This window comes from Sorex fumeus, unplaced genomic scaffold (genome assembly GCF_029834395.1).
Source record: "Sorex fumeus unplaced genomic scaffold, SorFum_2.1 ptg000051l, whole genome shotgun sequence".
NCBI classification, from domain to species: Eukaryota; Metazoa; Chordata; class Mammalia; order Eulipotyphla; family Soricidae; genus Sorex; species Sorex fumeus.
In genome coordinates, this window is record NW_026606108.1 from 13,206,655 (window position 1) to 13,218,600 (window position 11,946).

Below are 11,946 nucleotides of genomic sequence, written 5' to 3' on the forward strand. Positions count from 1 at the left end.
GAGCACAGTCTCCCTTGAGCATGCACTCCTGTGAATACGCACTCCTGTGAGCAGGCACTCTGTGATCAAGCACTCCCGTGAGTACACATTCCTGTGGTGGGCACTCCTGTGAGTACACACTCCCGTTAGTATGCACTCCTGTGAGCACACACTCCGTGAGCATAGACTCCCATGAGCATGCACTCCTGTGAGTACACACTCCATGAGCACGCACTCCCATGAGTACACACTCCCGTGAGCACGCACTCCCATGAGTATGCACTCCTAGAGCAGGTACTCTCGTGAGTATGCACTCTTGTCGCATACTATCATGAGCATGCACTCCTGTGAGTGCACATTCCCTTGAGCAGGCACACCCGTGAGTACACACTCCCATGGGCATGCACTCCCGTAAGTACACACTCCCATGAATATTTAATCCTGTGAGCAGGCACACCCGTGAGTACACACTCCTGTGAGTACACATTCCCGTGAGCATGCACTTCCATGAGTACATTCTCCCGTGAGCACGCATACCCGTGAGTACGCACTCCCTTGAGCACACACTCTCCAGAGCAGAGTCCTGTGAGCATGCAGTCCTGTGTGTACACACTCCCGTGAGCAGGCACTCCAGTGAGTACTCACTCCCATGAGCACACACTCCCATGAAAACACGCTCTCATGAGTTCACACTCCTGTGAGCACAGACTCTCGTGAGCATGCAGTCCTGTGTGTACACACTCCCATGAGCAAAGACTCCCGTAAGTACGCAGTCCCATGAGCACACACTCCCATGAACACACACTCCCGTATATACCCATGAGCACACACCCCCGTGAGTACCCACTACTGTGAGCACACACTCCCTCGAGCATGCACTTCTGAGAGTACACACTCCCGTGAGCACACACAACCATGAGTACGCATTCCGGTTAGCACACACTCCTGTGAGCACGCTCTCCCATGAGTATACACTCCCGTGAGCAGGCACTCCCTTGAGTGCACACTCCCATGACCAAACACTCCTGTGAGCATGCACTCCAGTGAGCCCACACTCCCATAAGTACGCACTCCCATCAGCACGCACTCTCGTGAGCACAGACTCCCTTGTGCATGCACTCCATGAGTACACACTCCCGTGAGCACACACTCCCGTAAGCACTCAGTCCCATGAGCACACACTCCCATGAGTACACACTCCCGTAAATTCCTCTGAGCACAACTCTCCAGAGCACAAACTTCCTTGAGTATGCTCTCCAGTGAACACACACTTCTGTGAGCACACACTTTCGTGAGTACACACTCCTGTGAGCACACACTTCCGTAGGTACAGACTCCTGTTAGCAGACACTCCCTTGAATGCATCCTCCCATTGGTGATTACCAGTTGAGGTGGTATTTTGAATGTGTTGGATTAAATAGATTATATTGTGAAATAATATTTGAAACATTCCCATGAGCACACACTCCCATGAGTGTACATTCCGGTGAGTAAACACATCTGTGGGAAGCTGGCCCTTTAACTGACCAAGGACCTACATGCCTGTGCTGTGTATGGTCATCTTGACCTACGTGACCCCACGGCAGGCAAAGCCAGTGCTATGTATGGTTATCTTGATGTATGGTTATTCTGAGAGAACATCTGTCATGGCTGTCAGTAATAACAAGAAGTAACTACCTGGTGTCTGGTATGTGATACATATATATTTTATATATCATATGGACATGGCCCTTTGTGTATCTACCTCATGTCTGGTAAATCATATGGACATGGCCCTTTGTGTAATCACCTCGTGTCTGGTACGAGATACACATAAACCTTGTAATGCATGATATGTGAAAGCAAACCTTCCTGAACATATATGGGCACGACCTTTCGTGTAGCTGCTTTACTAATGGATATATACCCTGATTGCCCCCAATAAAGTCTGTCCCTTTTTCTCTCTGTTTCTCAACTGCATTCTGTCTCTTGTGTCTTGTGTTCATTCGGTTGGTCCCTCCTTGCACCTACGGATCCTAGGGCCATCTCCGCTGGCTGGAGAGTGGGAGAATGGTCTGGCGGGTATCCCCGCACACACCCATGAGCACAAACTTTTGTGAGCACACACTCCCGTGAGCACACACTCTCATGAGAACACACTCCCGTGAGCACACACTCCCATGAGTACACACTCCCATGAGTACACATTCCCGTTAGCAAACACTCCTGTGAGTACACACTCCCGTTGTTGATTACCTTTTGAGGTGGTATTTTGCATGTGTTGGATTAAATAGACTCTATTGTGAAATAATATTGAGAAACACTCCCATGAGCATACACTCCCTTGAGTACACACTCCCTTGGGCACACACTCCCGTGAGTATACACTCCCGTTGTTGATTACCTGTTGAGGTGGTATTTTGCATGTGTTGGATTAAGTAGACTCTATTGTGAAATAATATTGTGAAACACCCCGTTAGCACACACTCCCGTGAGTACACACTCCCATAAGCAAACACTCCCTTGAGCACACACTACCAAACATTCCCGTGAGCACACACTCACTAGAGCACACATTCCCGTGAATACACACTCCTGTGAACACACACTCCCATGAGCAAACACTACCATCCATTCTCATGAGCACAGACTCTTTTGTGTGCAAACTCCCATTATTGATTACCTGTTGAGGTAGTATTTTGCATGTGATGGATTAAATAGACTATGAGCACACACTTCCATGAGCAAACACTCCTGTGCTTTCCTGTGAGCGCACAGTACCATGAGTACACACTCCCATGGCACACACTCCCGTGAGTGCACACTCCTGTTTGCACACACTTCCGTTGCACACACTCCTGTGAATACACACTCCCGTGAGCACACTCTCCTGTGAGTACACACTCCCATGAGCACACATTCGTGAATACACACTCCCGGGAGCAAACACTCCCATGAGTACACACTCCCGGGAGCTGACACTGCAGTGAGTACACACTCCCGTGAACACACACTCCCATACATTCCCGTGAGCACACATTCCTGTGAGTACACACTCCTTTGAGCACACATTCCCCTGAGCATACACTCCCGTACATTTCCGTGAGTACACACTCCCATAAGCACGCAGTCCTGTGAGAACACACCTGTGAATACACACTCCTGCGATCATCCATTCCCTTCAGTGCACACTCCCGTCTTTGATTACCTGTTGAGGTGGTATTTTCCATGTGTGGGTTAAATAGACTCTATTGTGAAATAGGATGCTGGGAATAGAACCTAGGTTGACCACGTGCAAGGCAAACACCCTACCCCTTGTGGCACGTTTGCTTTGCACGATGTTGATCCCATCGACCCGAGTTCGATTCCTCCGCCCCTCTTGGAGTACGCATCATGCTACTGAGAGTATCTTGCCCACATGGCAAAGTCTGGAAAGCTATCTGTGACGTATTCGATGTTACAAACACAGTAACAACAAGTCTCACAATGGATACAGTGTTGGTGCCCACTCGAACAAATCGATGAACAATGGGATGACAGTGCTACAGTGCATTTTGGTGAGGGCTCACACCTGGATATACTTATGGGTTTTTCCTGACTCTGCACTCAGGAATCATTTCTGATGAACTCAGGGACCATAAAGAATGCCAGGGATCAAACTGGGGTGGCAGCATTCAAGGCAAATGCTTTACCCACTGTACTAACTCTCTGGCTCTTCCTGATATTAAATCTGTACTCTCAAACTTTTTCATGATACTCCTCAAATAGAAAATTTGTATAAATCCTGAAGAACTTAGATTCAGATCATTGATAGGAAAATTCTGAATATCAAGTGTAATGATTCTTTCTGTGTGCCTTGTGTTTGCTTTCAAATTGTACAATTTGGAAAAATAGATAGCAGTTGATCTAACCAAATCAAACAAGGGTGCTCCATTGAAAACAATATCAACAATAAAAAAAGTCTAGTTAACTTTATTGAAAGTAATTTCCTTCATGCACAATGAACTGGTGATAAATACATTCAACAGAAGCTTTATTTCAAGAATAAATCTGATGCAACAGATAAATTGAAGATACTTCTACTTTGCTTTATTGAAGACATCAACATTTTCCACCATGTTTGAAACCAAGTTTCCCTTTCTGTTCCCTGAAATGAAGAGAGAGGGGATTCAGGCAGTGGTTAAAAGTATGAAGTGGGAGAAGGTATATGTATAGTCTAGGTCTCAGTTTGGGAACAATGGTTTAAGTAAGAATTTTCTAGATAATGCTTTAAATTGGCTGGAGCATTGGCCCAGAGGGTAGGGCATTTGCCTTGCACATGGCCAACCTGGGTTTGATTCCTCCATCCCTCTCGGAAAGCCTGGCAAGCTACTGAGAGTATCCCGCCTGCATGGCAGAGGCTGGCAAGTTCCCATGGCGTATTCGATATGCCAAAAACAGTCACAACAAGTCTTACGATGAAGATGTTAATGATGCCCACTCTAGGAAATTGATGAACAACTGAAGGACATTGTTACAGTACAATGCTTTAAGTAAGAATTATATTGGAAATGGTTAGTATAGTAATGACTTAGTAACTCATTTCCTTAACTTATTGTATTCAACAGGCTGGAGCAATAGCACAGCCGGCAGGGCGTTTGCCTTGCACACCACTGACCTGGTTCGATTCCTCTGCCCCTATCAGAGAGCCCGGAAAGCTACCAAGTATCTCACCCGCATGGCAGAGCCTAGCAAGCTCCCCATGGCATATTCAATATGCCACACACAGTAACAAGAAGTCTCACAATGGAGACGTTGCTGGTGCCCGCTCAAGCAAATCTATGAATAAGGGGAAGATAGTGCAGTGCTATTGTATTCAACTAGTTCAAATAAGGTGCTGTTTCGAGCTGTTTCCATGTGCTTACTTTGCAATTTTGCAGAATTCACAAGGATTCTTGTAAGTTTGTCCATCAGTACCACACATGGGTTTGTGGATCTTGGGACAGGATTTTCCATCCGCAGTTAGTTTCTCATAGTTGCTGCAAAAGACCTGTAATTAAAACAAGTTCTTTGTTTATTCTGTAACAATTAGTATTGAGCTCATTAGCGCTCTCTTTTTTTCATTTTTTTCTGGTGCGGGGTGGAGTAATTTGTACCATACCAGGCTGTACCTTACTTTTGGTCTGTGCTCAGCGATCATTTCTGGTGGGACTCAGAGTGACAATATGCATTGCCAAGGATCAAACTCAAGTTGGCTGAATGTAAGAAAAGTATCTTGCCCACTGTACTATCTCTCTGCCCTATGTTTTAAAAACATTTTTGAGGTACCATAATTTACAATACTGACATAATACTTTTCATGCATACATCATTCACCAAAGCTCCCAACTTTCTTCCACTAATGTGCCTATCCATTAACCTGTACCCCCTAAGTAAGTTCAGTTCTGTAGAAATAAAATTCTGTTCTGATACCTTCACCATTTTGTTGTTCCCTTACTATATTTCTTTATATTGCACATATGAGAGAGATACAGAGGTGGCAATACTTAAACACACATAGATGAAAACAGCAAACTAAACTCCCACAAAATTGAAAATCAATAATGAACTGATAAAAAATTTTTCAAAAACTGCTTCTTTTTTTAGAGGTATATACACGTTACAGAATAACTGTATGGATAATTCTATGCTTTCAGCTTTCTTAAGGAATGAGAAACAATACTTTAAAAGTTTGTTATTGTTTTTATATTCAATATACATTGAAAATAAAAATAAGTAAAAATTTCATGTAGTCTTAGCACCCTGAATAACAATTATTTGCATTTTAGTTTTCATTTAATATCTTCTCTATGCATTTGATTCCATATGTTATGTTAAAGATATATAAAATGGAACTTGTAATAAATATGTTCCATTTACTCTTTATTATTTACCTTTTCTACTTTATTGTGCACATTTCAAAAAGTACGATGTTATGGTATAATGCTCCATCATAAATTTGTGAAATGATATATTCTTATTTATATTCATTATGGGCTGGAGCGATAGCACAGCTGTTAGGGTGTTTGTCTTGAAAGCGACCAACACGGCCGACCCTAGTTCGATTCCTCCGCCCCTCTCGGAGAGCCCGGCAAGCTACCAAGAGTATCTCACCCGCACAGCAAAGCCTGGCAAGCTACCCGTGATGTATTTGATATGCCAAACACAGTAACAACAAGTCTCACAATTTGTTGTGAGATGTTACTGGTGCCCGCTCGAGCAAATTGATGAACAATGGGAGGACAGTGACAATGTAAATGTAAATATTCAATATTGAATATTTATTCTTCTTACATTCATTGATATTTATATATGTGATATGCACATATATATCTTTACATTTTCTTAGAGATATTTTTATGGGAATTGCTTTCTCATTGGCTATGACTTTAGATTTCAATGTCAGTTGTTAAACTTTTTCAGTGTTCACCAAATACAATTTTTTATTTTTTGTTTTGGGTTCACTCAGCAATGTTCAGGGGTTACTCCTGGCTCTGCACTAAGGAATCACTTCTGGCAGTACTTGGGGGACCATTGACCGTATGCAAGACAAATGCCCTACCTATTGTACTCTCATCAAAAAAGGGGAACAGAATATTAATGTAGATTGTAGATACCAGTGCTACAACTGATTTACTTAATTGCTTAATGATTCTTACAAAGATTGCATTACTTCACTTGAAATTTTGAATCTCTACACTTTTCCAAGTATGCCTTTACTCAGTCCATTGAAAAAAATCTCTAAAAACTGGGGCTAGAGAGATAGTACAGCGGCTAAGGTGTTTGCCATCATGCGGCCAACTGGGTTTGATATCCAGCAGCCTCTATGTCCTTCAGAGTACCACCAGGGTAATTTCTAAGTGCAAAGCCAGTAGTAACTCCTGAGCATTACAGGGTATGACTCAAAATTTTTTTAAAAAATTCTAAAATTTATGCTTTAAGGGTCTGGAGTGATAGCACAACGGGGAGGGCGTTTGCCTTGCATGCAGCCAACCTGGGTTCAATTCCCAGCATCCCATAGGATCCCCTGAGCACCACCAGGAGTGATTCCTGAGCATCGCCGGGTGTGACCCCCCCAACAAAAAGCAAAAAAAATTTTATGCTTTAGGAAAATTTCTAAGTTTAATTTTTTTCTTCTATTTCTAGTGAGGTAACATTGATTTTCAAGGACAACTTTGGGCACACAAAGTTACCAACCACACCCATCAACAGAGAGCCAATAAACCCCCATCTTATAAGACACATCAAAATGCAAAAGGTTTAATGAATTACATATGGTTATTCAATAACCTTCATTGTTGATTCTAAAATTGGAAACATAATATATAGTATACTATACAATGATTTTAAACTTGAAATATATTTAATTCTCTCAATGTGAATTAATATATATTATGAATTACCATTTAAAGTAGTTGTACAAATTTTAAGTAATTCCCTTTAAGAAAATGAAAAATTATCCCATGTTTTTCACTTTGTAGTGACAGAGTTTGAACTCAGAGCCCTACACGTGCAAGGAAAGTATTCTATTGTTGAGCTACATGCATCCTTAGTCTTTATTCCATGATTTTGCTAATTATCATAATATTTTCAGGGGTATCTATATAAATTCATTTAGGTAAATCCTAAATATTTTGCTTTAGGCATATTTCTAGAAATTAAATCTCTGTGTTTGGATTTGACTTGGGAGGGATTGGACCATACTCAACATTGTTCAGGGGCCACTTCTGGCTCTGTGCTCAGGTTCCTGTTCAGTGGGTTCCAGAAAACTGATTTGGTCACATAAAAAAAATTAGGTAGTTGGCTAATTTTAGAAATTGGGAACAATGTTATATCTTATATCTGATAGTCTTCTGACATTTAATGTTTGCTGAATCAGTCATTCGAAAATCTACTCATCAATTTGTACATGCATCCTTTATTCATCTATATATTTATCCATTATACTTAAAAACTGGTGTTAATATTAAAGCACCATGATGAAAAAAATAAACCAATCCAAACCAACATTTCTTATATATTAAAACAGAAGACTATCTATGAATGGTAACAATATGATAAATTTTGCATCAAATATATTAACAAAATCTAGTACAAATACAAATGAGAAGGCAGTAAATCTTTCCAGGGGACCATATGAGAGTAAAAGTGAGTTTGATGGTTGGAGAGTTCCATGGATGCTGAGAACATGGTGAAGCATGTTGTTCTAAATATATGTTGTTCTAAATAATAAAAGGGGATCTTAACATCTTTTAGATATCTTGGTAAAATCAAGCCCCTAAAATCTAAGTCTAGGGAGCAGTAACATGCATTTTATCAGCATCCTCAGCAACTTTCATGAATAAACTATGCTCCAGTTTACCTGGGATAATATGTTTATCATTATTCTGTTAAATCTATTATAAGTCTTACTTTACACTTCAATATTATCCAAAGTTATATTTATTCCATATTTTATAGGCACCGTACTGTTTTAGAGACTTTACTATATAGACTTAGGAATTGTGTTCTTAACTAATTTAAAGAAAAGTTCCCTTTGCCTACTAAGAAACATACACCTACATCATGGAAGAGACTCTCTAGATCATGTACCATGATATTTTTTCACCTCCTCACCCAACTAATAAAAAGAACTCAGGAGAATTTGATGGTATAGACATAGCACTTCCTAGATTAACATCTCCAGTGTTGTGAGGCAACCTCTTGTGACCACGAAGGTCTCATGAAAGAAGCACTTACCTGGGAGCCTCCTTGGCTTACAGCCTCTGCAATGAAAAAATAAACACTGATGAAACACAGCACCTCCAAATCATTCCAGAATTTATATCTAAAATTACCCTTAGACTATTACAATGCCTTTGCTTTATACATGAAGAACTGAAACCTCAAGAAAAAAAAGAAAATTTTACCAAGACATGCAGCTTTTAACTACATAAATGAGCTACAGGACAGACCAAAAAATCACAAGTACAAAGTTCCTTTTTCTATATTTGCTATTTATGGGTTTTGTTATTATTCATTGAAATCACTTTGTTATTTTTTCATTAAACTGAGTTATGCTGAAAAATCACTATTCCTATATCTATATTATTCAAAGAAGCATGCATTTAACTAGGAAGGAGTTGACTATTTTGAAATCTAGAGCTTATTTTAATTAATGCATAATCGAGACTACTGGAGAACAAGATGCTAGTGTAACAAAACACAAAATAGTAATCTGACTAAAGGCCCTCCCATTGATCGTCGATTTGCTCAAGCGGGCCCAGTAACGTCTCCATTGGAGACTTTGTTGTTACTGTGTTTGGCATATCGAATACTCTCGGTAGCTTGCCGGGCTCTCCGAGAGGGGCGGAGGAATTGAACTCGGGTAGGCCATGTTGGCCGCTTGTAAGGCGAACGCCCTACCCGCTGTGCTATCGCGCCAGTAATCTGACTACTGAGGAAAATTATTTTACTTGCCACCATTTTTACTAACACTAACAATAAGTGACATCTACATGGAGATTTCTATCTTTTGAGTGCTAAATATGTATCTTACATATATTCACTGTCACTGTCACTGTTCTCCCATTGTTCATCCATTTGCTCAAGCGGGCCCAGTAACATTGTGAGATTTGTTGTTACTGTTTTTGGCATATTGAATACATCACAGGTAGCTTACCAGGCTTTGCCATGCGGGCAAGATACTCTCAGTAGCTTGCCGGGCTCTCCAAGAGGGACAGAAGACTCGAAGGCAGAGGAATCAAACTTAGGTCAGCCAGGTCGGCCACTTTCAAGGCAAACACCCTACCTGATGTGCTATCGCTCCAGCCCATTACATATATTATATGAATTAATAATTCCATTTTAAGGTTGAGGAAATTGAACTCTGGAGTAGAGGATTTACTTTAAAAGCCAGAAAGAATCAAGAACAATTTTCATAAATTACAGCCAATGCTTTTATGCATAACATTTTTATTAAAAGTAATCATCGAGCATATAATGTTCACACTAACTTATGTGATGAAATAAAAAAACACAAAAAGGGTGTAAGTTACTTGATATTATAGAAAAAGAGCAACCGAATGTGAGTTGGAAACCAAATACTAAAATCTTCCTCATACATTATTTAAAATAAGTAATTAAATAAAATCTTCCTCCATCCCTACCCTATTCCATTGTATCTCCCCTCTATGCTACCCTCTTTTCATCTTTTTCTTCCCAAGGACATAATTTGAATTTAGATTATCTCCCTCCCCCTCTTCCTCTCCTCTCATTTCTCTTTGTCTTTCTCATTCTTTCCCTCACTCTCATTTATTTATAAATGGAGTAAACAAGACTGACTCAGCTTTCACTAAAACTTATGCTTCTAAGAAAACATTCTGCTAACTGAAGTTCTTAAATAGGAGTTTCTTAAAAATAACTTTAGGTAAGAATTATTAATTTCAGTATAAAGTATTTCCTTTTAAAATGAAGGTTTTTGATATTATTATACTCTTCGTGTTATCTGTTGAGAGAAACATAATTGGCCTGAAACTCTTAGATTAGTTTCTTGGGGAGCACGTGACCTCTGATAAGCCATCTCATCCTTTGAGACCTAACATTGCTTTTATAGTTGGTTGAACTATCTCTTGTGCAATATTACAGCTTTAATTAAAGTAGCTAGTTTATAAGTAAATATTCTTTCTTAATAATGTGATGGACAGTTACCATTGTCTTTATCATCAATCAACATTATAATCCTTATCATTGATACTATAAACATAAACAACAGCATTATATCATGACTGCTGACATTAGCCAATCTGGTCCAGGATTCCATTCTAAATATGTGCTATATAGTACTCACCTACAAAAAGGAACAAATAAGACATGCTGATCAAAAGCAGAAGAATGCCTGATGACTTCATCGTCATTGAGGCTTGTGAGGTCTAGAGAGGATCTCTTAGTAGGGTTCACACTATGAGTACTCTGCATGCTGTATTTATACATGGATCCATATGCAAGCATCTAAAATACCTGCATATCTGGCAGTCAACCAGATTCTCCACCCTGATTGTGAAATCTATTTCCCCAGTGTGTAAAGACACCAGAAACTATATCTTATTTCAGCCCATTTTAAAGCAGGCAAAAACAATAGTTGAAAACTATGCTTAGGCGCATTGAAATGAACTACATGTAACACACTCAGAATTTGCTTCATCAGCACACAGTGATAATTTAAAAGCAAAGCAATTTCTTCTAATTTGCATATTTTGGATTTGCTGCTAATAGAGCTTTGGGACCAGAAGCTTCCATCTGGAAATAAAATGTGATACAAATTCACAACATTAATAAAAATGTGGTGAAAAAATAGTTGCTGATGTGAGAGTTTTTGAGGTTGAGGACTTTTTAGATAATTAAGCATATCCCTTAATAGTTATTTATTTTAAAATACTTGCTATTCAGGGTGAACACAAATTGGGCTATATTCTTATACACTTGCTTTTAGGAAATACATGCATGATGAGTGTTATTTAACTTTTTTATAGGAAGTATTTCAACAGTATTTCATAAGTAACATTTAGCCATTGTGCATAAATGTCGTTCACCTTTTCCTTCTTTGTTTTTCTCGTGTTCACATTTTATCTTCACCTTAAGTTCTTAATCTATATTGCTCCCATCCTTTGAAAAATGTCTGGCCCAAACAATTGAACCATATTTTCTTTTCAAATAAAAAATACAAGTTCACGTATTACTGCTCAGAAAATTTTTCCCCAGTAATTTAAATTATCTCCCACCTGAGTGATTAAAGTGAAAAGGGAAGGGTGGACAAGCAGAGGAACCTAAGGACTGTGATGAGGTGTTATTGGAACTATTTTTGTTATATTTATTTATTGAATCACTGTGGGAAAAGTTACAAAGTTTTCAAGATTAAGTCTCGGTCATACAATGATCAAACACCTTTCCCTTCACCAGAACTTATTTTTTACCACCAAGAACCCCAATATA

At 39.6% G+C, this 11,946-nt stretch overlaps 1 protein-coding gene across 1 annotated transcript; it reads right to left on the reverse strand.

Annotated features, from left to right (window-relative positions):
* Positions 1-4,059: 4,059 nt before the first annotated feature.
* On the reverse strand, positions 4,060-10,865 carry LOC130032816 (serine protease inhibitor Kazal-type 12-like). Its single transcript, XM_056124412.1, has 4 exons — positions 10,805-10,865; positions 8,716-8,741; positions 4,863-4,987; positions 4,060-4,105 (listed from the first exon to the last, which is right to left on the reverse strand). The coding sequence occupies exons 1-4, from the start codon at positions 10,863-10,865 to the stop codon at positions 4,060-4,062; spliced, it is 258 nt and encodes an 85-aa protein (XP_055980387.1).
* Between the last annotated feature and the right edge of the window lie 1,081 nt (positions 10,866-11,946).